This window comes from Miscanthus floridulus, chromosome 10 (assembly GCF_019320115.1).
Source record: "Miscanthus floridulus cultivar M001 chromosome 10, ASM1932011v1, whole genome shotgun sequence".
NCBI lineage: Eukaryota > Viridiplantae > Streptophyta > Magnoliopsida > Poales > Poaceae > Miscanthus > Miscanthus floridulus.
The window spans coordinates 131389322-131416258 of record NC_089589.1 but is presented as its reverse complement, the minus strand read 5'-3'; the positions used below and the strand labels follow the sequence as shown (position 1 = coordinate 131416258).

At 43.1% G+C, this 26937-nt stretch overlaps 1 protein-coding gene and 1 long non-coding RNA gene across 2 annotated transcripts; both read left to right on the top strand.

Annotated features, from left to right (window-relative positions):
• The first annotated feature begins 214 nt into the window (after positions 1–214).
• On the top strand, positions 215–17555 carry LOC136489652 (putative disease resistance RPP13-like protein 1). Its single transcript, XM_066486230.1, has 2 exons — positions 215–1237; positions 15771–17555. Exons 1-2 carry the CDS (start codon positions 215–217, stop codon positions 17553–17555), a joined length of 2808 nt encoding a protein of 935 aa, XP_066342327.1.
• Positions 17556–17580: 25 nt separating this feature from the next.
• LOC136485727 (uncharacterized) lies at positions 17581–18515 on the top strand. The gene is made up of 3 exons (XR_010766532.1): positions 17581–17900; positions 17979–18164; positions 18270–18515. It is a non-coding gene; the product is annotated as an uncharacterized lncRNA (long non-coding RNA).
• Positions 18516–26937: the final 8422 nt, after the last annotated feature.

The window sequence follows — 26937 nt, the reverse complement described above, 5'->3', positions numbered from 1 at the left end:
TGATTATACGGCGTACTACTTTTCTATGATCGGAGTACTAGTTAATACGAGCTACATAAATTAGTTAAGCACATGGCTTACTAATCTGCAGTTGCTATCTGTGCGTGATTTATACTACTAGCTGGCTACCAGCAGCAGGTACGACACGCTTAATTCAGCCATGGCGGCTGTCCTGGATGCTTTCGCACCCTACCTCAAGAAACTAATCGCAGACATGGCGCAAGAAGAGGTGTCCATGATGTTGGGCGTCTCCGCTGAGATCACCAAGCTGGAGGACAACATGGAAGGCCTCAAAGCCTTCCTCAAAGATGCCGAGAGGAGGCGCATCACCGACATGAGCGTGCAAAGATGGTCGACAAAGCTCAACAACGCCATGTATGATGCCACTGACATCCTCGACCTGTGCCAGCTTGAGGCTGACAAGCGGAGGGAGTCCAAAGGTGGTGGTACTGTGGAGCATAAGTCGCCCGGCTGTTTCCAGCCATTGTTCTTCTGCCTGCGGAATCCCATGTTCGCACACAAGATAGGCAGCCGCATCAAGGAGCTCAACCAGAGGCTAGAAAGCATCCACAAGGAGGCGGACATGTACAAGTTCAATATTGGCCTCGGTTCCAACCTAGAGCCAAGGAAGCTAACTGCTGCTGAGTTATCCAGCTATAGGACAAGTTCACATGTCGACGAGTCAGCCATAGTTGGAGATCAGATAGAGAGGGATACAAGGGAGCTCGTTCAGGTGCTAACCACAAATGATGATAATAATCATAGCATCAAAGTTGTGTCTATAATTGGTGCAGGCGGCATGGGTAAGACCACCCTCGCCCAAAAGATCTTCAATGATGCAACCATCCAAGAGCACTTCAAATCAAAGATATGGCTAAGCATCACCCAGCAATTCGATGTTGTTGAGCTACTGAGGACAGCAATCGAAAATGCTGACGGATACCATGGTGGGAAGCAAGACAAGAGCACGCTGACTGAGACCCTCATCAACACCATATCCACAGGCAGGTTTCTGCTTGTGATGGATGATGTGTGGAGTCATGAGGCTTGGAACCATGTGCTTAGTGTCCCAGTCAGGAATGCCAGCATGAAACTACTTGGAAGCCGGGTCCTTGTCACTACAAGATCTGCACAACTACCCCAACAGATGCAAGCCCCCCTGCACCAACACCGTGTCAGGCCTCTAGAGAATGGTGATGCTTGGTCTTTGCTCAAGAAACAGTTGCAGCCTGACCAGGTTAGTCATCTATCCATACTTTATACAACTAGGATATATACTTCATTTATAGGAAGCGTATGGATCATAGTTCCGTTAAATCTAACACTAGTAGAGAACAGACCTTTGATCCTCGGCCAAAATGGGCTCTAGTCCCGGAATTTTTTGCCCCCGGGACTAGAAATACCTTTAGTCCCGGTTGGTGGCTCCAACCGGGACTAAAGGTCCCTGCCCAACGGCTACTGCGCCAGACAGAGGTGGCAGGGACCTTTAGTCCCGGTTGGAGCCACCAACCGGGACTAAAGGTATACTTTTACTCCCGGTTGGTGGCTCCAACCGGGAGTAAAGGTCTACTCCCGGGCCGTGGCTGCGCCCGGGGTTGGAAAGTTACCTTTAGTCCCGATTGGATCTATCAACCGGGACTAAATGTTCTCCCTTTATAAATCGGCCGTCTCCTCCTTCCTCCCCGAGCCCGAGCTCAGCACATTTTGAAGCTCACTGCAGTAGTGTTCTTGCTTCCTCCCTCCCTCCATTGTTCCTCCATCCATTCTTCGATTCCTCCGTCGATTCTTCAGTTGTAAAGGTTACCAATCTCATACTCTCATTTTTTACCATTTTCTTATACCATTTTATTCACTATATATATTTATGGTTCTTTATTGTGGTTTTTTTTCATTTATAAGCAATTTGAGCTCAAAATCACTTTAAGCTTGCATATTTACATGAAAGAAGGTTAAAGTATATATAAATATAAAGTTAGAAAATAGTTAGAAAATTATAGCAAATCCTTACTAGTTGAACTTGCGGACCGTGTTCAGGTCGGCGAGGATGTTCTCTGCCGAGCGGTAACGGACGTCAAGGAGGAGCTTTGATTCTACGAGGGAGAGCGATAACGGTCGTGGAAGACCGTGTTCCCTTCCTCGTAGAATCGGAGCTCTTCCTTGACCAAGTACGGTGCCGTCCGGTGGAGAAATCCTCGCCGAGCTGATCACGTAAGCAAGGTCAACTAGTACGGATGGTTATTTATTCACATGTCCCGATATCGTCGTAGTAGTCTGTCAATCACCGTACCTAAACGTAGTATATATAAATAAAAACTTAGAAAATAGTTAGAAAATTATAGAAAATCCGTACTAGTTGAACTTGCGGACCGTGTTCAGCTCGGCAAGCATGTTCTCTGTCGAGCGGTAACGGACATCAAGGAGGAGCTTTGATTATACGAGGGAGAGCGACAACGGTCGTGGGAGACCGTGTTCCCTTCCTCATAGAATCGGAGCTCTTCCTTGACCAAGTACGGTGCTGTCCGGTGGAGAAATGCTCGCCGAGATGATCACGTAAGCAAGGTCAACTAGTACGGATGGTTATTTATTCACACGTCCCGATATCGTCGTAGTAGTCTGTTATGTGTGTACATTCCCATTCTTCTGTTAATTTGCGGAAATATCATATGAATTACTTACCTGCCGCAGTAAAAGACGAGAACACAATGACCATTAAAAATATCATTGTTTAGAGATCTAGATAATTTTATAGTTTGTTAATTTTATTTGTTTATAAAAGAAGAAATTTATAGTGTATTAAAAAATGAGTATAGAGAGTAGATGGCAACTGCTTCCGGGTCCTCGGCCTCTCATGGGTTTCCAAAGCGACTTAGGCCGGGCCTTCCTCTCATTCCATGCGGCAAGTGTCGTGATGAGATGAAGATTGTGATGGAGTACCGAGTGAAGAAGGAGGGTCCCAACAAGGATCGTATCTTCTACAAGTGTCCGGATCGCAATGTGAGTTATTTTATCGTATTTAATGATTATGGTTAGTTTATACCTATTTTCATGATGGTTGTGATTAAAGTTCTAGTTTTTTGTTTTAATTTCAGTGGGATGGCAGTGGACGATGTTCAGGCTTCTACTGGGAGGAAGAGTATGTTGAACTCGTGCAAAAATATCTTGCACAACAGGCAGATACGGCGGCTAATGAGGCAGTGATCCAGTCGAAGAAGCCCAAAGATGTTGCACAATCGGGGGATCTGTCTGTTTTAGTTGAGATTGGTCGCGAAATCCTTGTGCTCCTGAAATGTATTTTAGCTTTAGTTCTTTTAGTGGTAGTTGGGATTGTCTACATTGTAGCGATGCTTTCATAAATTTGTATCTTTTGTGGTGGCACGCATGTTGTATAAATAATTAATTATGATCTAGGTTTTAATATGATATTTATGTCATGTATTGCAGATGAGCCGTCATTGGATGTATAATGCTGATCGCCGCTCACAAGAGTTCATTGACGGCGTGCATTCTTTATTACGTGCGGCCGAGACAAACAAACGCGACGGTTTCATGTGCTGCCCATGTGCCATATGTAAGAATACGGTGGAATATCCTTGCTCAAGGACTCTTCATTCACACTTGTTCAAGTCGGGTTTCATGCCAAACTATATTTGTTGGACAAAGCACGGAGAAACCGGTGTTGTAATGGAAGAAGATGAAGAAGAACAATGGGACGACAATGATATTATTCCTGATGGTGCGTGCTTCAATGATACTGCAATGGGAGAAGCTGAAGAAGAGGTAGCCGCAGAAGATGAGCCGGCTGATGATCTTTGTCAGGTCATTCGTGATGCACAAAGAGAATGTGAAAGTGAAAAGGAGAAGATCAAGTTCGAGCGGATGCTAGAAGATCACAAGAAATTGTTGTACCCAACTTGTGATGCAGGGCAGAAAAAGTTGGGAACCACACTAGAATTGCTGCAATGGAAGGCAAAGAATGGTGTATCTGACAAGGGATTTGGAGAGTTACTAAAAATCCAAAAGAAGATGCTTCCGAAGTACAATGAATTGCCCGCCACTACCTACGAAGCAAAACAAGTTGTCTGTCCTATGGGGCTAGAAATAGAGAAGATACATGCATGTCCTAATGACTGCATCCTATACCGTGGCAAAGAGTACGAGAAATTGGATGCATGCCCGGTATGCCATGCGTCGCGGTATAAGATCAGGCGAGATGACCCTGGTGATGTTGAGGGCGAACGTCCACGTAAGAAAATCCCTGCCAAGGTTATGTGGTATGCTCCTATAATACCACGCTTGAAACGTCTGTTCAGAAACAAAGAACATGCAAAATTGTTACGATGGCACAAAGAAGACCGTAAGGTAGACAATATGTTGAGACACCCTGCTGATGGGTCCCAGTGGAGAGCAATCGATAGAGAATTCCCGGAGTTTGCAAATGACGCAAGAAACTTAAGGTTTGCTTTAAGTACAGATGGTATCAATCCTTTTGGAGAGCAGAACAGTAGTCATAGCACTTGGCCTGTTACTCTAAGTATCTACAACATTCCTCCTTGGTTATGCATGAAGCGGAAGTTCATTATGATGCCTGTGCTCATCCAAGGCCCGAAGCAACCTGGCAATGACATCGATGTGTACCTGAGACCACTTATTGATGAACTTCTCATTTTGTGGAATAAAGAAGGTGTACGTGTGTGGGATGAGTACAAACAGGAACACTTTGATCTGCGAGCATTGTTGTTCGTAACAATCAATGATTGGCCTGCTCTAAGTAATCTTTCAGGACAGTCAAACAAGGGATATAATGCATGCACACACTGCTTCGGTGATATTAGAGGTGTATTCTTGAAAAAATGTCGAAAGGTCGTGTACCTTGGCCATCGTCGATTTCTTCCTGCAAATCACCCCGTAAGAAAGAAAGGTAAGCATTTTAAAGGGAAAGCAGACCACCTGACCAAGCCTCGCAACCGAACCGGTGAGGATGTACTCGATATGGTCAATGATGTGAAAGTCGTCTTTGGAAAAGGACATGGAAGCCAACCTATTCCGAAAGACGCTAACGGTCACGCACCCATGTGGAAGAAAAAGTCCATATTTTGGGACCTACCCTATTGGCAAGTCCTGGAGGTCCGTAGCTCGATCGACGTGATGCACCTGACGAAGAATCTTTGTGTGAACCTGCTAGGCTTTATGGGTGTGTATGGAAAGCCTAAGGACACATTTGAAGCACGACAGGACCTGCGTTGTTTGAGAGAAAGAGACAACCTGCATCCAGAGAAGACAGATGATGGACGCCATTACTTACGTCCTGCTAGCTACACTCTAAGCAAAGAGGAGAAGGAAATCATGTTTGAATGCTTAAACAACATCAAGGTACCATCTGGATTCTCCTCGAATATAAAGGGTATTATAAATGTGACAGAGAAGAAATTCTGTAACTTAAAGTCCCATGACTGTCACGTTCTCATGACGCAATTACTTCCAGTTGCATTAAGAGGAATTCTACCTCCAAATGTACGTCTAGCCACCGTAAAGCTATGTGCATTCCTCAATGCAATTTCTCAGAAGGCAATTGATCCAACTGATCTAGCTAAACTACAGAATGATGTGGTTCAATGTCTCGTCAGCTTTGAGTTAGTGTTCCCTCCTTCCTTCTTTGATATTATGACACACCTCCTAGTTCACCTAGTCAAGGAGATTTTCACTCTCGGTCCTGTGTTCCTACACAACATGTTCCCCTTAGAGAGATTCATGGGAGTCCTAAAGAAATATGTTCACAACCGTGCTCGCCCAGAAGGAAGCATCGCCAAGGGCTATGGAACAGAAGAGGTCATTGAGTTCTGTGTTGACTTTATTCCCGACCTTGACTCGATTGGTGTTCCTGAATCGAGACATGAGGGGAGACTAAGCGGAAAGGGGACACTAGGGAGGAAAACATATATTGGTACGGATGATGATTATTTCAATAAAGCGCACTACACAGTTCTACAGAACTCCTCTTTGGTAGATCCGTATATTGAGACACACAAGGATCTCTTACGATCCGAGTTTCCAGGCAAGACTGAAGCTTGGATTACGCATAAGCACATGGAAACTTTCGGCGGTTGGTTGCGAAAAAAATGTCAAGGTGATGAGAGCATCCATGAGCAACTGTATTTATTGGCTATGCAACCATCATGGCATATCGTCACATACAAAGGGTACGAGATAAATGGGAACATATTCTACACAGTAGCCCAAGATAAAAGGAGTACCAACCAAAACAGTGGTGTCCGCATAGATGCCACAGACCCGAATGGGAATAAGCAGACATATTATGGACGCATAGATGAAATATGGGAACTAGAATATGCACCTACTTTGAAGATCCCATTGTTCAAGTGCCAATGGGTCAAGGTGACCGGAGGCGGAGTAACAGTAGACAACGAGTATGGAATGACAACAGTAGACCTTAGTAATATTGGGTACAAAGACGAACCATTCGTCCTTGCCAAGGATGTGAATCAGGTGTTCTATGTCAATGATATGTCTACCAAACCAAAAAGAGGGAAAAACGATAATGACTCAACCAAAGAGCCAAAGCGCCACATAGTTCTTTCAGGGAAAAGAGTCATCGTGGGAATTGAGGACAAGTCGGACATGTCAGAAGAATATGAAAAGGATGACCGAATTCCGCCCTTCAAAGTGAACAAAGACCCTAGCATCTTGGTAAATGATGAGGACACTCCATGGTTACGAAGCGATCATAACCAAGGGACATACGTAAAGAAGAAGTTCACTGCTGTGCCCACTTGATGATATAGTGATTTAATATAGTGTGTGTTTGAGATATTATGTAATAATTGTGAATTCAGATGTTTATTATGTCATATTTCAAATTAAATCAATGTTTGATTTGGTGGGATTTCTCTCTCAAAAAGGTAAATTAGGATACTGAGTGATGAAAAATTAAAATATTAACGTTAAAATGATGTGAAAACAAATTTCCTGTCCAAAACCAATAATTTTAATAATTTTAATTAAACACTACATTTTTGCATTAACGAAATAATAAATATTAGTTACATTATGTTTTATAATTCTAACAAAAAATAAAAAAAGTTAGGTTATCGATTTTTCCTATGTGCAATAAACAAAAATAAAATTCATATTTTTAACAAAATAATTTTATGCCTTTTATTTAATTTACTATGTATTTAATAAAAACTATTGCATTTCTATTGTATTTAACAAGACTATTGCTTAAAACAGGCGGGAAACGAAACTGCAGGCCACCTTTACTCCCGGGTGGGAAGCCCACCCGGGAGTAAAGGTGGGCTGCAGTTTCGTGGCCCGCCAAAAAAAGCCTTTACTCCCGGTGCGTGTTACCAACCGGGAGTAAAGGTATACCTTTACTCCCGGTTGGTAACACGCACCGGGAGTAAAGGAACCTTTACTCCCGGTTGGTAATACGCACCGGGAGTAAAGGGTTTTTACTCCCGGTTGGTGGCTGGCACCGGGAGTAATTCTCCTCTGCTATATAACCTCCAGCGCCTGGCAGATCGATCTGCTCGTCTTCTTCCTCGTCGAACACCGCCGCCCGGCCTCTTCTTCGACCTCGCGCCGCGTCGGTTCGCCTTCCGTGACACCGGCGCCGCCGTCTTCTTCCTCGTGCGGCCTCCACCGCGCGCGCCCGTGCCCCTCCTCCGCGCTTGCCCGTGGCCCTCCACCGCGCCCTCCTCCGCGCCCGAGGCCCTCCTCCACCGCGCGTTGCCCCACCGCGCCGGCCCGAGGCCCTCCAGTACGTACACTGCCGAGCTTCGAGGTGATATATTCGTCGATCTCTTTGTACATTCGTCCGAGCCCTCCACTGCCGAGTTATAGATCACATCGAAAACTACAACTTTGGTGTAAGCCATGTCAACGGTCGAGGTCGATTGAAAATTCCAAATTTTGAATCACAAAATCTATAGAAACTAAAAATGAATATTTGGAACTCTAAATGATTTTAAATAAAAACATATCTTAAGGCAAGTTTTGAATATTTGGAACTCTAAATGACAAGTATAATTAAGGATCACCAATGAAATTATTTTAGAAATTAATTAGATCGATGTAAATCCATGGCTTGTATAATAAACACGCTATATATTATTTGGAAACAACGCTACGAACCATCCGCTAATGATCCAGCCCATCAATCGCCATATATTCATCACTATATGATATGCCATTATTTCAAGATGCAGTTTCAATAGAAGAATTTTTTCTATCTTCATAGATCAATGTTTGTTAACGAAATTTTATCCAAATATATTCATGTAGGGTCTTTTTTTTTGAAGGATTTGTTGTAGGATATATAATGGTCAAATAGGAACTCAATTTTGATACCCAGTTTATAAACTAAGCGTTTTTTAGTTTATCAAAAATATCACATGTTTCTTCATTTGTGAACTTTGAATATACAGATATAATAAATATTAATGTTGCTAAAGTAATATGAGCATTACATATTTTTTTCCGGGAAGACTATCTTCAAACTTTATATCATAGCATCAGAGATCGCCTGTAGAAGAAGAAAATAAATTCTTATCATTTCGGAAATAGTAATGGTTATATGAGCAATAAGACACGTATACTTACATTTCATAATGGCTTATACTTATATTATTAACATAGAATTTTCTCATATGATGAATGACTACATGGTTGATCACATGGTACATAGGATCACAACATCACGCACCGACACCGCCCCGGCCCGCCTCACGTCGTCGTCGTCGTCAGCACGCCGGCCCGCCTCACGTCATCGTCGTCAGCACACCGGCCACCGCGCCGACACGTATATATACGTCATTTGTATTCATATGCATTTCGTCCATGCGTTTCTATGTATACGGCGGAGCACCGCCGCCCTCGTTCACCCATGTGTACAGACATATATACGGCGGAGTGGAGCACCGCCACTCTTGTCACACCGCCCTTTCTCGTGCCCTAATTCGCCCTAGTACCGACGTAGTTCGTCCTAGTGTGGCGAATTGCGTCCGTGATCGAGGGGCAAGATTTAATAATGCATATTGTTTGTAGATTTTACGCATGTAATAAGCAAAGATTTGACGTACTATATATTGGTTTTGTTTTTTGAAGCTAGATGGCCGACCCGAGAAATATGGATGAGGAGGAGTTGATGATGAATTTGATCAACACTGGCACTCAAGTTGCCGGCGATGATGGTGCTAAAAATAACGTGCAAGAGGATGTAGATGACGGGAGTCAGTACTTAGCTCTTGAACAAAATGAGCAACAACATATTGGCCAAGTATATATTTTTTATTATTAGCTATATATATATATTATCATATGTCTTATGTGTGCTCATGACATTAAAAATAATGTTTATGTTTTGTAGCCCTCTGGATCGACATCAACAACTACAACGAAGAGTAAAAATGTTCGAGGTCCCAAAAAGCCATTGGAGGGTCGCTTCATCATCTCGGAGTTCAATGTGGATACAGGAGAACCGGGGGGGCCGAATAAAATGAAATTTGTGCACCACTGTGGTTACCTTGTACGGGACCGGCTCCCGATTAGTACCCGTGAATGGAAGAAGAAGACCAATGCTCCTCATATCAGTTTTGTCTCCGATCGTGACAAGGCGTTAATTTGGAATGATGTCTTGGTACATTTCACGCTCCAAACAGATGATTATGATGATATAATAGATGGTGATGAATTGAAGGAGCGAGTTAGGGATTGGGCAATGAAGAAGATGGCCACCCAGTTTCAGACTTGGAAGAAACACCTATACACGACGTATGTCAAGAAGAACATAGCACCAGATTTTACTGTCCCAGGCCCGATCTCAAAGCAGAGGCCCTATTGGGATGAGTTTGTACAGTACAAGACTTCAGAAGAGGGTGTGAGTCGGGTGATAAAGAACCAACGTAATGCCCAACAGAAGACATACCACCATACCTTGGGATCAGGTGGCTACCCGACTGCCATTAAGAAGTGGAACAAAATGGAAGCAGACCTTCTTGCCAAGGGTATCAGACCAGAATCACTCGAGTGGGGAGAACGTGCAAAGAATTGGTTTTTCGCTCATGGGGGAACACTAGACCAGGAGACAGGGAAGTGCGTTTATGGCGCAAGACTGCAAGAAGCAGCAGAAAGATTGTTTTATGCTCAGAGAGCTGCTGCTAGTGGTGAGTTCAGGCCCAACAGAGAGAAGGATGAGCTGACATACGCCATCGGGACTATTGAACATGGTGGCCGAACTAGAGGCAAAGGAAGTGTCTCATGGGAGCATGGATTCCCTTAGGACAGACCTTCCTACAGAAGTCGCCAGAGAAAGAAGGAAGAAGAGGCACACCGGCTCCAGAGGTTGGAGGAAGCGGTGCGTGAAGCACAGGAGCGGGAAAAAAACCTTGAAGCGAGAATGCAGGAGGAAATCAAAAGGCAAGTGCAAATAGCAGTGAGTGCAAGCAAGCAGGCATCAGAGCCAGGAATCAACATTAGCCAATCTGTTCAGTTGAAAAGCAGCTGCGCTTCCACGGAGATACCAAATCAAGGGGACACAGGACTGCGCTTCCCTGTGGATGACGTCACTGAACCTTGTACAACGTGTGAGCTACACATTCCGAAGGAGAATTCCACAATCAAGGTGGCTATCGGTCTTGTTAATCCTATCGACCGAACCAAGACACCAAGGATTCATGGGAATATAATCCAAGAAGGATATGCCACCATCTCGGTAGATAAAGCTGAAAAAGGTTTTAGTGATTTGCCTCTTGACATTCCTGGAGGTGATGGCGAGAAGACTCTAGGAGAAGCGGAGAAGACATTCATTCTATGGCGCAAGCGCTACATCATCATTCCAGGGATGTCGGCTCCACCTCCTTCTGAACTACCTCACCATAGGTACGTGCGGATGAAAACACTACATCATTAATTTGTATTGGCTTAAATAATTAACAATCTGCTCATAATAATATGTCATTCCTTTTTTTGTAGCAGATCCTCCCCCAACCTAAATCCAATTGTTCAATCGCCAGATCATCATAGTGCTCTGTATGATGACATTGTGTTGGAAGACGAGGCTGCATCCACACCCTCTCCAAGGAGGTCTCCAACGCCACAGCCGCCACCTCCAAGGAGGTCTCCAACGCCGCTGCCAACACCTCCAAGGAGGTCTCCAACGCCGCTGCCAACACCTCCAAGGAGGTCTCCAACGCCTCCCCCGCCCCCGCCTACCAAGAAGCCTAGCAAGAGGCCAGCCCCTCGAACGAAGAATCAGTCCCCGCCTGCAAAGAAAGCCACCGTGAAACCAAGGGCTATTCCCAAAATAATATCTGAAGAGAAGGAAGAAGGAACTGATGCATATAAAAAAGACATGTCTAGATTCTATGACAAACTTAAAATGAATCAAGAAGCAAGGAGAAACCCAGAGAAACCGTACTTCTTCGTAGCTCCGGATATTTTAAGAAAAAAGGTGACTTCTTACCAGCATCAACAGCGGGAATCTCGTAAGCCGTCCAAATCAACGTTATCAGACTATGACCGCACTCTCACCAAGTCAATTGAGGCGGCACAGAAAAAGAAGCGGGCAGGGAAAGGAGTTGCCCAACTCGGACAACAAGCGCACCAATCAATCCCCCCGCTAGTTGTTGGTAATGAATATGGTTCGAATTTAGGATTAATGCATCAGGCAAACATACCTCCGGATGTCGATTTGGATCACCTTGGTGAATTTCTTGATGAGACTGGTCTCGACCTTTACCAGATGTTTGGTGATGGAAAAATTGAGAGTGCGGCGGAGGTTGATATTTGGAAGAAAAAATTTGTACTAGGCCAGAGTCTATACAACCCTCAAGCCTTATCTGATCTGGGGACGCAAATGTACCTGCTAAACAAGTGGTACATGCAGGCGTCTACCAGTGGAGACTTCTGCGTTGGTGTCAGAATTAGAGACGAACATTGGTTCCGTGGCAATGATGTTATGTATGTTGACTTTGCAGAATTTCATCAACTATGCCACCTTACCTCTCTGGACAAAGTTATCATTAGCTGCTATTGCCTGTAAGTAATAATTCTTTCGATCTATTATTAAACTCATCATATGTGTGCATATGCATATAAATTATCCTAACAAGTACTATATATATGCAGATTTACAATGACAGAGCTCAGAAAGGAAGGCTGCAATGAAATTGGTTTTGTTGATCCGCATATAGTATTCAAAGACCCAATTACTCCAATGACTAATTGGAAGTCTGAGTTAGAGAGTAACATCATGAACTTCTTAGTGAACCAACGCCACAAGAAGGATATACTCTTTCCCTATAACTTCAAGTGAGTGTTAATCATGTCGATCATAGCCTTAATGGCTCATATGTTGATTCTAGTTAATTAATGAGTGTTATGCGTTATATCCTATAAACACATGCAGCAATCACTGGATATTGATGGACATCGATCTGGTGAAAAGTCACTTGATAATCTATGACTCGATGAGAAAACCACAACAAGACTACCAAGATATGATAGATATTATCCAGAGGTAATTTCGGGATCTCTAGCAACTATATATACACACAAACATGATGATTAACTATATCTGATGACGTGGCAAATTTTTTATTGGGCAGTGTTTGGAAAACCTTTATTGAGAAGCAACACATGGAAAAATGCAAAGCGCCACTGAATGTAATCCCATTGAAAGTAAGTCCCCTGAATCGCATCATCTTTATTAATTAAACATATAGCTTTCACCGGATCACCAGATTGGATGACAAATCTTTTTCTCGTAAAGTGGTGTCTGAGGCAGGAACAGGGGAACAACTACTGTGGTTACTATGTTTGCAAGTTTATCAAGGTGCTCTCCCAAAGAACTCCTACAGAGATACTCAAAGTACGTTAAAAATACACTATATATTCATTTAATTATTATTATTGATTGTGTTACTATGTCTTTATATATATATATATATGTACATATATTAATTTATTTTCCTTTAATTCAAACCTGTAGACTCGATGGTTGGAGGAAAAGGTCATACGGCAAGACCAAATCAAAGCAATTCAAGAGTCTATAGCCGGATTTTTTAATGAGCAGGTCATCGATTCCAAGGGCGAGTTCTACTTCGACCCAACACTGCCATTGAAGCCAAGCTAGAGGATGAGAAGAAACTTGTTATGTCACAACAACTATAATGCAATCTTTTGTAATATATGCACATGAAATAATATAATGTAAAATACACATATGCATGCATGCATGTAAATATATATATGATGCATGCATATATATATATATATATATATATATATATATATATATATATATATATATATATATTTCTATGCTTGAATTGTGTGATTTAATACGTTCATTGTGCTTGAACCGAAACATACTATATGCGCATATAAATGTATAATTAGCAGCGTACAATACGACTTCGAAAACCTATTTTGAAAAGAAAACAAAAAAATGAAAAGAAAAGAAAAAAGAAAAAAACCTTTAGTCCCGGTTCGTATTACCAACCGGGACTAAAGGTGCCGGCCATCGTGGCATGTCAGGAGGCACCTTTAGTCCCGGTTGGTGTTACCCACCGGGACTAAAGGTCCTCCTTTAGTCCCGGTTCCTGACCCGGGACTAAAGGACCCCCCCTTTAGTCCCGGATGCTTGCTCCCGGGTGGGGAACCGGGACTAGAGGGGGTTCCCCACCGGGAGTAAAGCTCGGTTCTCTACCAGTGTAAACATTAGTGCAAGGAACACCAGCTTACGAGAGTAGAAAAAGGAGACCAGTAAAACATGATAGAAAGAGAAGAATAATAAAATATACGGGTAATAACAAAACTCTAGGCTCAAGTTAGCAATTACTCACTCCATCCAAAAATTTAGTGCATGGCTAGCTCTTTATGAAGTCTAGCTACTGGAAATGTGATCATATTTAATATCAACAGAAAATATTAACTTCAATTATGACATCAATTTAGTATCATTAGATTTTGTTTATAAAGAATAAATAAGTATATTTAGAGCAAACCTATTTCAGTTTATAAATGTTCACTATTACTGTAATGATATTTAGAGGCGGCCATTTTGCATTTACGGAGGCAGGCATGACATCAGCCTCCGGCCTATCATCATTCTTAATCAACCATTTTCGATGCCAGGCAAACGACCGCCTTCATAAATCGATTAATGAATGCCCGCATCTGTTAATACCATTTACGGAGATAGGATTTGGAGAATCTGTTCAGCACTAGCACCTCTCTACTACTACACCACACACTTATTTGTGACTATATATAAGATGCTATATTTTTATATCAACATTTCATAATCTTATATTGAATATTTTGAATACTAATTGAACTCAAATGGAAAAATTTTAACTATAAAGTTTAAATCTTGTCAAGCACTTCAACTTTGGTATAGGATATGTCTCCATGTGAGATTGTTTAAAAAAATCAAAATTTTAAATCTCAAAATATGTGAAATTAAAACAAATATTTGAGACACTAAAAAATTTAAATAAAAAATGTATCAATGGAAAATATGTAGATCAGGTTTGCCCCCTCAATTTTGGTATTAACTATGTGAACATTTGAAATGACTTCAAATAAAAGACTTAGGAATTCTAAATTTTGAATTTCAAAATCTATAAATTTAGAACACATATTTGGGACTCTAAATGACTTCAAAAAAAGACTTCATCTACAAAGTTGTAGATTGTATAGACCGTGTCAACATCCAAGATTGTTTGAAAATTTTAAATATAAAATTTCGGAATCTATAAACTTACAACAATATTTTAGGACCCTAAATAGCTTCAAATGAAAACTTTTAAACTACTATTAAGTTGCAGATCACATTCAAGGCAACAATTTTGATATAAAGTTTATCTTTATATGAGTTCATATGTACAAGTTATGTATTATTTTTGCATGCAACTATTTATAGAGGCGGGCAACTTAAGACACCCGCATCTATTTTTTTTGTGTGGAGGCAGTCATCCTTATCTGACCGCCTTAGTTAATCGATGCTTTTTGGAGGTTGTTGTCTTAGGACGTTCGTCTCCCTAAATGATTTTCGGAGGCGAGCATTTTCCTGGAGGCCACATGACCATTATGGAGGTGGTCGCTAGGTGTGCCCTCCTCTGTTAATCAAAGATCATGTCTCCTAAAATCATTTTACAGTAGTGGATGGTAATTTTAACTATAATTTAGTGAAAGCTAAAATTGTTTCACTTAGAATAAAACCGTCCTCTTTGTTGGAAGTAGGGATTACTAGTAGTTAGAAACTTCCTTATGTGTCGCACAATAATGTTGAAAAGACATGTTGAAAAAGAGCTAAATCCTAGAACTTCTTTCAAAGAAGCAGAAATAAGGTCGACAATTTGGTAGCCTCTATAAAAATATTCACCAGATCTAGCTAGTATGTTTTGTAAAAGCATAACCACATTTCGTTATACAAAATAGTCTAGAGTAGCACCTTAAATCTGTATATGAACTACAGACCTCTGTGGTTATAAAAAATAACCTATGTAAGCCTAAATGTTGGTCTGGACTGTACGACACCTATATACTATTATAAACAATAATCTAAGTAGCACTAAAATTTACATCTAAATTATCTACATTTGCATCTAAAGTACTTAATATGTACATAACCTTCATTGTTTTACAAAAGAAGCATGCTGAAATCGTATTATTTGCAACAAAATGTAATATAAGCAACCTCTTCGTTGTTAGAAATAATTAAGAAGCTTTAAATTAAATGTTGGCAGGTAGATGGAATTGATCAACTGAAAACTATTGGGATGGAAATTCTTCAAAATTGTGATGGCTTACCACTTGCAATTAAAGTGATTGGAGGTCTCTTGAGCACAAGATACCCAAGTGAGCATGAGTGGAAATCTGTTTTGAACAAGCCAGCTTGGTCACTGACCGGACTGCCTCCAGAACTCGACAACCGACTATACTTGAGCTACGAGGACTTGTCTCCCCAGATAAAGCAATGCTTTTTGTACTGCTCACTATTTCCTAAAGGTAAAGAAATCATTGGAGATGTAGTAACTCAAATGTGGATTAGTGAAGGATTTATCCAACCTTTGGATGGTAGTAGTATTATTTCACATGAGTATGGGTTCGAAGAGATGGCAACTGATTACTACCGAGAGTTAATAAAGAGGAACCTTTTACAACCTACAAAAGGATATTTGCTCACTGGATACCGGTGCACCATGCACGATGTGGTCCGCTCCTTTGCTGAATACATGGCAAGAGAAGAATCACTAGTGGTGGTGGTTGGCAGAGAACATGCTGCTACTGGTATGCATGTCCGTCGCCTCTCCATAGAACAGACCATATCAGTACTGGATTGGGGAATTTTGCAAAGGAGAGAGTCACTTAGGACATTAATTATAAATTCTAGAGTAAACTTTCATCTTCCTGGTGATTCGCTGAGTAGTTTCTCTAGCCTGCGGGTACTGTACATATGGTCTGCTAACTCAGATACCTTGGTTCCCTCCCTATCAAAGCTGAAGCACTTAAGATACCTTCACCTAGAGCATACTGATATATCTAGACTACCAGATGACATCCACGAGATGAAGTTTCTACTTTACATTTATCTACTTGGCTGTAAGAAATTGGGCCATCTTCCTAGCAAAATCATTAAACTTGTGCATCTAAGATCTCTTGACACCAGTAGTTCAAATATCGGTGCAGTGCCCAAGGGTTTTGGTGGGTTAACAAATCTAAGGTTACTTTATGGGTTCCCAGTACAAATGGACATGGATGCTAGTGGTAGTTGCTGGTGCAGTTTGCAAGAGCTGGCACCTCTTTCTCAGCTTAGAAAGCTTACACTATATGGCCTAGAGAAGGTGCAGGACAGCCGGATGGCTGAAAAGGCCATGATTAGCAGCAAGCGCCACCTTGGTTATCTAGAGTTGAACTATAGTGCAAGTGGACATACTATAGGGACAGGTGGTGCTGAGGCACAGCAGCAGCAGCAACATAAGGTGATACGTTGGTCGCCAGCTAAGTCCAAGAGGGTCTTGGAAAAGCTCCACCCTCCAACCTGCATAGAGAATCTTTCTGTCGTAGGGGGATACGTTGGTCGCCAGCTACCAAACTGGATGTGTGCTCCAGCGTCGGCGGACTTTAAGAGCCTAAGGTATTTGACACTGAAGAACCTGCCTTGCTGCACCCAGCTCCCTGATGGTCTGTGCTGCCTCCCAAGTTTAGAAGTGCTTACCATCATAGATGCGCCAGCCATCAAGCGTATTGGCCCCCAATTCCAAGCGTCATCCTCCGTGGCAGCTAGAGGTTCCGATGCTAGTACATCTGCACCGTTTCCGAAACTGAGAAGACTGAACATGGTTGGGCTACGTGAGTGGGAGGAGTGGGAATGGAACGACTGTGAGGAGCATATGGATGTGGAAACTGCCATAGCCATGCCTTGTCTGGAGAGACTCAAAATCGAAAACTGCAAGCTCACCAACCAGGCCTCGCGAGCACCAAGAGGCATACTCATAGAGAACTATACCTTTACGAGCTCACCAACCTGACACATGTGGAGAACTTCCCTTCAGTTGTGGAACTTGATGTGTTTGACTGCACTGAGTTGAAGAAGATCACAGCACTCGACAGCAGGTTGCAGAACATTAGGATCGTTCGCTGCACAAAGCTGGAGGTTCTAGAAGGTGTCACAGCACCCGACAGCCTTGTACTGCAGGACACCACCATGGAGACGCTTCCAGGATACCTGCGAGCTGTAAACCCAAGGTATCTCAAGTTGGAATGCAACAAGAAGCTATACGAATCCTCCTCATCTCCAGGTAGCTCCGAATGGGACAAGATCAGCCACATTGGAAAGCACAAGATCTGCCTCGAAAGATGGCGCGTGTGTTCAGGTAAATTGCATTCTTTCAGTAGGCCGGAAGTGAGTTTTCATATTTATGAATTATTGCTTGTACTCTGATTCGTTGCAGGAAAAGCTTTCATTGGACCACACATAGAACAGCAGGGCATCAAAATATATGGTGATTAAACAAAGTGTTGCTACAGCCTGCCCGTCCGACGAGAGGACATCTACAATTGTTAACAATCAATTGTCTTGGAACAAAAGAAAAACACAGTGCTTGTGTTCACCTTTTCCCTGTTCAAGTCTGGCCAAAGTATGTGTATTATCATCTCTTATATTTGTAATTATATTTTTTCTCTCAGATTATTACGTATTTTCAAGTGTCATTATGCACTGACCGTGTAACTAATGTATGCAGGCATCCAGGATCCTTACGGCAGACACATGATGTTAGCTTGCAGTGGCAAGTTGGACTGAGATCTGCTTGGTAGAAACTCGTCTCCAGCATGCAGTACACATACTCTGTTCACATGCAGACTGTCGACATACTGCAAAATCATGGTTACGGATACCGTCTCGTGCACTCTTGTAGTCTTGACCATGTATATTTGTACACTCCATATATATTTTTTGAAGTAATGGACCTATATGTATATTTGCACAAGTAATGGGCCTGAAATCGTGGATCTTGTAATGGACCGAATGTGTGGTGATGAAAGCAGACATGCAGTAGGAACATTGTATTCTGACCTGATTGATGATAATGAAATCAGGCATCCCAATCATTATTGTTGGTCGATCTTACTCAGCCTCCTCAATGTAATGGCGATTATGGAGTTTTCCTCTCCTCTAATCTCGTGGCAACACCATATGTGTCCTCTGCTTCTGTCGCCTGCACTGCACCAATATATGAAGGCCCTCTGCTTTGTGAGGGAGGCAGAGCAAATGGGCAGGACGAGCCTTCACTGTGTCTGCAAAGCTGTGACTGAGGAATATAATGGTTCATTCATACTTCTTTGGAAGCAGGGGATAGAGGTTCATCATATATATACATATACCATATGTCTGTGAAGAGAGGAAGGACAAAGTATAACAGAGCAGACACAAAGCAGAGCAGAGCAGAGCACAACCACCCTGTCGTCGGTTGGTTTTTTGGGCCTTGCACCAGAACACCTCTGTCGCTTGGGCTCTCAACCTGTACGAGGACCTTACCAACCTGATATATATGTGCAGAACATCCCATCAGTTGTCGAGCTTGACGTGTCCCTCTGCCCCAAGCCCAAGAGGGCCACCGGCGGCAGCAGATCGCACAAGATTAGTATCCTCCGCTGTCCAAATCTGCAGGTGCTTCAAGGTGTCCCCGCACTCGACATATGCAATCGATTGTCCCCTGCTCAAAAGGATCAACAACCTTACAGAAAATCAGGATCATCGGTTGCCCAAATGTGCAGGTGCTAAAAGGAGTCCCGTCACTAGACAGCATGGAGATTATTGTTCTTGTTAAGAGGCAGCTCATCTGAGAACGATAAGATCAGCCATATCAAGTGAGTCGACTACATTCCTGAAGATGAAAACTTTGATGTCGCTTGGTTTTTGCCGCGCCTGATCAGAAATAAAGCAAGTGTATATTTAGCCAGGGCAAGGTAGTTAATAATTTTCTCTCGCAACACATTGCTCGTCTCGTCTTAGTATGTATTTTTTATGCAACCAACTTTATGTATGCAGGGATGGGATCCTATACATTCCTTTTTCCCATTGGAGCGTGCGGGGCAGATTTAATTTCAGTTTTCTACACTGTCACACAGAGGACAGTTGCAAAGACACGATCGATCACCTAGTGCCAAATCATGAGAAGCCTAGAAGCCGGCGTGGCCGAGGTGTGTGCTGGAAAGGAAAGGGTGCCGGCCTTGACAAATATCAGCTGGCCTTTGGGCTGGACGACGCCAATTTTTCAATTACAGATCTCGAGGAGGGAGCAAAACTTTTTGTTTTCCCCGGCCACACAGGGATACGGCGGGGTGTCAGGTATAATATTACTATATGATATTATATGGTGAATTAGCAGAGTGTTGAAATACCGAGCTGGAGAGGTGAGACTGCAGCACTAGTTGTATCCTTGCCTGCGCACGTATATATTTGGTTTCTATGAGTTGTACAACTAATGGAGATGTTATGCCTTACTCCATGGGGGCCATCCCAGCATAATTTTTTTTTTCTGAGATGAGAGACATCAAAAGTCTTGCCTGCAATGGAAGGTCAAATATAAGAACATTAATGCCAAGGCCATAAGCAATAGCAGGAGCTGTCGGCTCACAGATGATGGCCAGGTGCGCATAACATTTTGACCCGCGATTACTCCCATCATCCTTGGTGACCAGCGATTACTCCCATCATCCTTGGTGGCCATAAGCAATAGCAGGAGCTGTCGGCTCACAGATGATGGCCAGGTTCTTGAATGAGGTGTGTTGATGAATGAAACGTTGAGTAATAAACCCCACCGCAAGCAGACATGCGTAGAATGAACAAACACAGTCAAAGCAGCAACATAAGGTGATACGTTGGTCGCCAGCTAAGTCCAAGAGGGTCTTGGAAAAGCTCCACCCTCCAACCTGCATAGAGAATCTTTCTGTCGTAGGGGGATACGTTGGTCGCCAGCTACCAAACTGGATGTGTGCTCCAGCGTCGGCGGACTTTAAGAGCCTAAGGTATTTGACACTGAAGAACCTGCCTTGCTGCACCCAGCTCCCTGATGGTCTGTGCTGCCTCCCAAGTTTAGAAGTGCTTACCATCATAGATGCGCCAGCCATCAAGCGTATTGGCCCCCAATTCCAAGCGTCATCCTCCGTGGCAGCTAGAGGTTCCGATGCTAGTACATCTGCACCGTTTCCGAAACTGAGAAGACTGAACATGGTTGGGCTACGTGAGTGGGAGGAGTGGGAATGGAACGACTGTGAGGAGCATATGGATGTGGAAACTGCCATAGCCATGCCTTGTCTGGAGAGACTCAAAATCGAAAACTGCAAGCTCACCAACCAGGCCTCGCGAGCACCAAGAGGCATACTCATAGAGAACTATACCTTTACGAGCTCACCAACCTGACACATGTGGAGAACTTCCCTTCAGTTGTGGAACTTGACGTGTTTGACTGCCCTGAGCTGAAGAGGATCAGCGGACTCCCCATGTTGCAGAAGATTAGGATCGTTCGCTGCCCAAAGCTGGAGGTTCTAGAAGGTGTCGCAGCACTCGACAGCCTCGTGCTGGAGGACGCCACCATGGACACGCTACCAGACTACCTGCGAGCTGTAAACCCAAGGTATCTCGAGTTGTATTGCAACAAGAAACTACACGAATCCTCCTCATCACCAGGTAGTTCTGAATGGAACAAGATCAGCCATATTCGAAAGCGCAGTATCAATTGATTGAAGATTCAGATACAGATTCGGATGAACATTCAGATCATGCTAAGGACTGACAGCTGCATCGAAGACATCTAATGCGTCCAGGTAATTTAATTTGCACCCTTTCACTAGCCGAAAGTGGATTCAGATATTAATTGTTGCTTGTACCTCAATTCGTTACATAACCACACTAATCTCCATGCATCGATCACTTATACGTACGTCAATTATGTGGGTGGTTAGCAGGGAGGAGAATCATTCATCCGACCATACACAGGCACAGGCACTGCGGGGCGTCAAATAATATGGTGTTTGAACGAAGTGTTGAAACAGCCTCCTCCTCTAACGAGAAGGCATCCACAGTTGTTAACAGTCAATTGTCTTAGAATATCTGTGTCCTCTGTTCATCTTCTCCCTCTTCAAGTCACGTTTGTATATTTATTGTCTCCTAAATTGCTGTTGATGGACGAACTCTACCTTTTTTCTTGTACACACTTATAAATCATCTTAGGCAACACAAGATGCTTCCAGCTACATGGGTCACTAAGAGCAAGAGGCTTTTAAAGATGGACAAACTTTGGCCCCCGTTTGGCAGGGCTCGCTTAGTTCGTATTCTAAAGTAAACTTTATTTATCCCGGTAATCGATATGCCATCAGTTTGGTACTATCTGCTTGCTCTTGCTTTGGCCAAAAATCCAGTTGTATGGGTGAGTGGCGCACTCTACTCAGTTGTGCGGTTTTTGGGCCCGGTTTTCATTCAAAAAACTGGACAAGCACTTGTTTTTGTTTTTGTTTGTGTAATAAAAATTGTGGCTAAGCGTTTGCCGTCCCTTAGGAAAAAAAGACACACAGGACTCTGTACAGATTGCCATGGGCTGGACGACGCTTGGAATTATAATATGGTGAAGCAGAGTGCTCAATACAGTCCTTGTGCCCAAAACTTTGGCACTAGTGCTTTCATATTCTTTTGCTCGCATATTTGTAAATTAATTAAGGTTCCACCTTGGATTGTTATAATGAACGGACATGTGGTGATGAACGAAACGTTCTGTAACCAAGGTTGTCCTCTGCTTTTCCTAGAACTGTATGTCAGTCCTCTGCTTTGTAGCGTGCAAGAACTGTATGTCAATCCTCTGCTTCGTAGCCTGCACCAACACATCCTCTGCTCTGAACGGAAGGAAACCGTAACAGAGCATAGCAGAAAGCCAACACCACCTGCACCTGCAACTGCGGTGACAAATATTGCGGTTATCATCACCAAATCATACATCGAACTGGAGGTGAAAGCATTTTTCACCGCCAGTTTTTCACCCACAACGCATGCACTTACGAATCAGCGGTGATAAAAAGTTTCACCGTCGGTTTGAAGGTAGAAGGTCTCTCCCAGAGAAAGAGATTAGAAACATATGGGTTGATATGTGCCGGGTCGTCACGCGCAAGATTATTCGCTTTGAAGGGAATTGTTTTGATGATACCTCTGAGTTAGCACAGCCATGATACAGAGACCTTGTTGATTTTGCTAGGCTTGATCTGAATAAAGATGATTTTTAGTGAATTTCAAGACTTCATACAACATATGAGTTCAAAGCATTGATGTATATCTGTTTGTTGTATACTTGATAGATGAGTATTTGTGTTTGTGGATACATGGAAATATAATTGTCTGTGACATATATTTCTTGTGCCATTATAATTGGTTGTGATGTCTCTTTGAATTTGAATATGATCAAGTTTAATCACTACTACAGGAAACTTATCCGAGGCGGGCAATTGCTTAACCGAGGCGGGCAAGCCGTCCGCCTCCGTCAAAAGGTCACGGTTAATCCGTCCTTAACGGAGGCGGTTGGATTGCCTGCCTCGGTTAATCCATATTAACCGAGGCGGGCACCATTAACGCCCGCCTTGGTTAATCATTTTCCAAATATCCCGATCCCGGGCAAAAAAAAAATAGCAAATTTTTTTTAATCCCAGGAGGCCCCCACCGGTCAGTCACATGCCACAAGTCATGCATTTTTCGCGTGAAAATCGCGTGCTACGCGGCTGCGGGGGTTCGAACCCTGACATCGCCCTCGTGCATAATCTCCTCTACCACTCTACGCCATTGGCACTTGTGTCAACTATAGATATTTTTTCTCCTCATACTATACTGAACCTAATTTGAAATGAGTGTTCGAGACCCTCGAGTAGGCACAACATTGTCTGCCTCGAAGATTCAGATAAAAGTTCGGATGGATCTTCAGATGAACATTGAGGACCCTCGTGCAGTCAGGTAATAAATTGCATCCTTCCACTAGGGCGAAAGTTGTTTATTATCATCTCCTATATTTGTAACTATAACTTTTCTCTCACTTAGTACGTATTTTCAAGTGACATTATGCACTGACCGTGTAACTAATTTATGCAGGCATCCAGTAACCTTACGGCAGAGCCACATGATGTTAGCTTGCAGTGGCCAGTGGGAGTGAGATCTGCTTGGTAGGAGCTTGTCTCTAGCACACAGTACACATACTCTGTTCACATGCAGACTGTGGACATGCTGCCAAAATCCTGGTTACTGACGGCGTCTCCAGCACTATTGTACTCTTGACCATGTATATTTCTACACTCCATATATGTTTTTTTTAAAGTAATGGACCTATATATATTTGCACAAGTAATGGGCCTGAAGCTGTGGATCTTGTAGTGGACTGAATGTGTGGTGATGAAAGCAGACACGCAGCACAAACATTGTATGCTGTCCTGATTGATGATCATGAAATCAGGCATCTCAATCATTATTTTTGATCGATCTTACTCAGCCTCCTCGATGTCATGGCGATTATGGAGTTCTCCTCTCCTCCTCTGATCTCCGTGGCAACACCATATCCTCATCTGCTTTGTCGCCTGCAGTGCACTAATATATGCAAGGCCCTCTGCTTTTCGAGGGAGGCAGAGCAAATGGCCAGGAGCAGCCTTCACTGTGAGCTGTGACTGAGGAATATATTGGTTCATTCGTACTACTTTGGAAGCACGGGACAGCAGTTCATCCTAAAAATATATACCATATGTCAGTCAAGAGAGGAAGGACCAAGTATAACAGAGCAGAGCACCTCTATTACTTGGGCTCTCCGTGTGGCAAGCTCTGAGAAGCAAGCATCAACCTGTACGAGGAGCTTACCAACCTGATATCTGTGAAAAACGTCCCATCAGTTGTCAAGCCTGACGTGTCCAAGTCCAACTGCCCCAAGCACAAGAGGATCAGTGATCTCTGCACAGTGCAGATTTCACAAGATTAGCGTCCTCCGATCCGCTGTCCAAATAAATCTGTAGGTGCTTCAAGGTGTCCCCGCACTCGACAGCACTTTCGGAATACATGTCACCTGACACCAGTGAATCCAAGGTATCTCCAGTTGGATTGCAACAACAGGCCGCATAAGCCCGCAATGATGTTGGCGACTCGCGAAGATGGGTTGAGGGACAGCAGCAACCCGATAATAAAAACGAGCCCCCTGTGTGGCTGAATCGAGGGGGCGGTGATCCTAGTGATACAAACAACTGAAGTAAAATTACCAGTATACCCCCAATAACCCAAATTAAATTTATAAAATGTCTTTCTCAAACAATTGGCCACGAAATATAAATTATGAAAGTGTCTAAGAGTACCGATGGTACATTTTCAACCATTGTAAAAGCTCTCGTTTCGTATTTATGCAAGGTTCTTTGCTTTCTGACTGAGGCAGGGCAAATGTCAAATGGAAGGTCTGCCTTGCTGCACGCAACTCCCTGACCCATGTGGAGAACTTCCCTTCGGTTGTGATAGTGTACGTGATTCATTGCCCAAAGCTCAAGAGGATCAGGGGCCTCTCCAGGTTGCACAAGATTAAGATCTCCTGTTGCCTGAATTTACAGGTGCTGGAAGGTGTCCCCGCACTCGATAGCATGGAGCTGCAGGACGCCACAATGGAGACAATTCCGGGATACCTGCTAGGTGTATACCCAAGGTATCTCGATTTTTTGGGGTGCAGCCAGAAGCTACAAGAGTCCTTAGTACAACAAGGTAAGTCTGAACTTGACAAAATCAGCCATATCAGAAAGCACAACATCTACATTCTGTGTTCGGATGAAGTCTGAGGACTGCATGCAGGGATGAATTGCAAAATGATATATACGTTAAGGTATCTTGCTTCCTTTTATGTGCTTTCTTTCTCTCGCCTGTTCCATTTTATAAGCTGAGCAATCTCCGTATGTCAATCACTGACACGTCAAATATTTACATGATCAGCAGGGAGGGAAAGCATTTTGTTTGGATAAAGTTCAGCCACACCGGGGCCAGGGCATAATATTATGTGGTGGAAGCAAAGTGCTCGTCCAGCATCCACCATTCTTTTCAACTTACAAACACACAATGTGGTTAGAGTAGTCCCCGTTTCAATTTTTGTACTGTCGTAGTCGTATAGTCTCGCTCGCACATGTATATCTCTGCACTTGTTCTTCCATATATTTGTACAACAAATCTTGGTAAGCTAAGGACGAGAATTTCTCCTTGACAGCAGGGCTCTACATGCATCGGAATGGATAAAAAGAGAAACGAACAAACAAGTAATTGTTGGTGCGGCAAAGCAAGCCCAATTGATTTGGCCTGCAAACTCGAGCATGTCTTAGCTTGTGAACGATCGAACAGTATCGCAAGTTATTATATACTGATGAGGACATGGACAGTGATGTCGGCGTCAAGAGTCAAAAAAATTTTAGTACTGATTAGGACTTAGACTGTAGAGGACATCGACCAAGAAAACTGGTAGAATTGTCCAAAAAAAAAAAAGACAGTGATGTCTCTGCGATGCGTGAGACGAAGAAGACTGATAGACATGTAGCTGGCACTGGCATGCGCCGAATTTTCTACAGGACTAGTGGCAATATACCTGTCACTGTCTTGAGAGTGACAAATATAGCATGAAATGTATGCATGTACCGGAATTATTGAGCCAGCAGCCCTAATGGACAAACCAACATGATCCTTTCCTTAAATTTCTATAGTATCTCCGGGGGGGCCGGCATTGCTATCTATAGTGTTTGACACACACACACGACAACGCTGGCCCTGCCATCAAGCCATCACGTTATATAATTGCTAGCTATCGCTAGGTACCATCACCAGCTATACAGAAAAGCCCCGCCCTCCTTGCCGAAGGTGCTTCCGGGAGAGGAGAGGAGACCGCTGCTACGGGATGAAAACGGATCGGATACGGACGGATATCACCAATATTACATTTGTTTTCATATTTCTGTCCGGATTCGGATTCGAATACGGATAGTGTCAATTATGTCGGATAGGATACGATTGGATATCGACATCATAAATATGCGATTTGAGTATTCGGATACGGATATGGTATCGGATGTTGGATATCCGGACTCGGATACGGACAGATCTCAACCCCTCTAAACGGATTCGGTTTCGAATACGGTCGGAAAATATCCGTACCGTTTTCATCCCTACTGCTACCTGGTGGCGGTATCCAACTGAGAAGCAACAAGGGGTGTGTACATCTGCTGTATTTCTATATATTTCTTTTGCTTGCTTTGCTTAATGATGATGATATGACGAGCTCTATCCATGTTCTCAAATTACATTGGCTTGCTTTCCTTACTACTGAAGTGACTGCCTACACAAGTTAGCAATTTGTTTTCTTGGCTTTAATTAACTTG

What these genes read in the sequence shown, in the direction of transcription:
- LOC136489652 (XM_066486230.1), top strand. Translation starts at nt 215, where the DNA reads ATGGCGCAAGAAGAGGTGTCCATGATGTTGGGCGTCTCCGCTGAGATC. An exon ending in AACAGTTGCAGCCTGACCAG is followed by an intron (nt 1,238 to 15,770) that starts GTTAGTCATCTA and finishes AAATGTTGGCAG; the next exon opens with GTAGATGGAATTGATCAACT.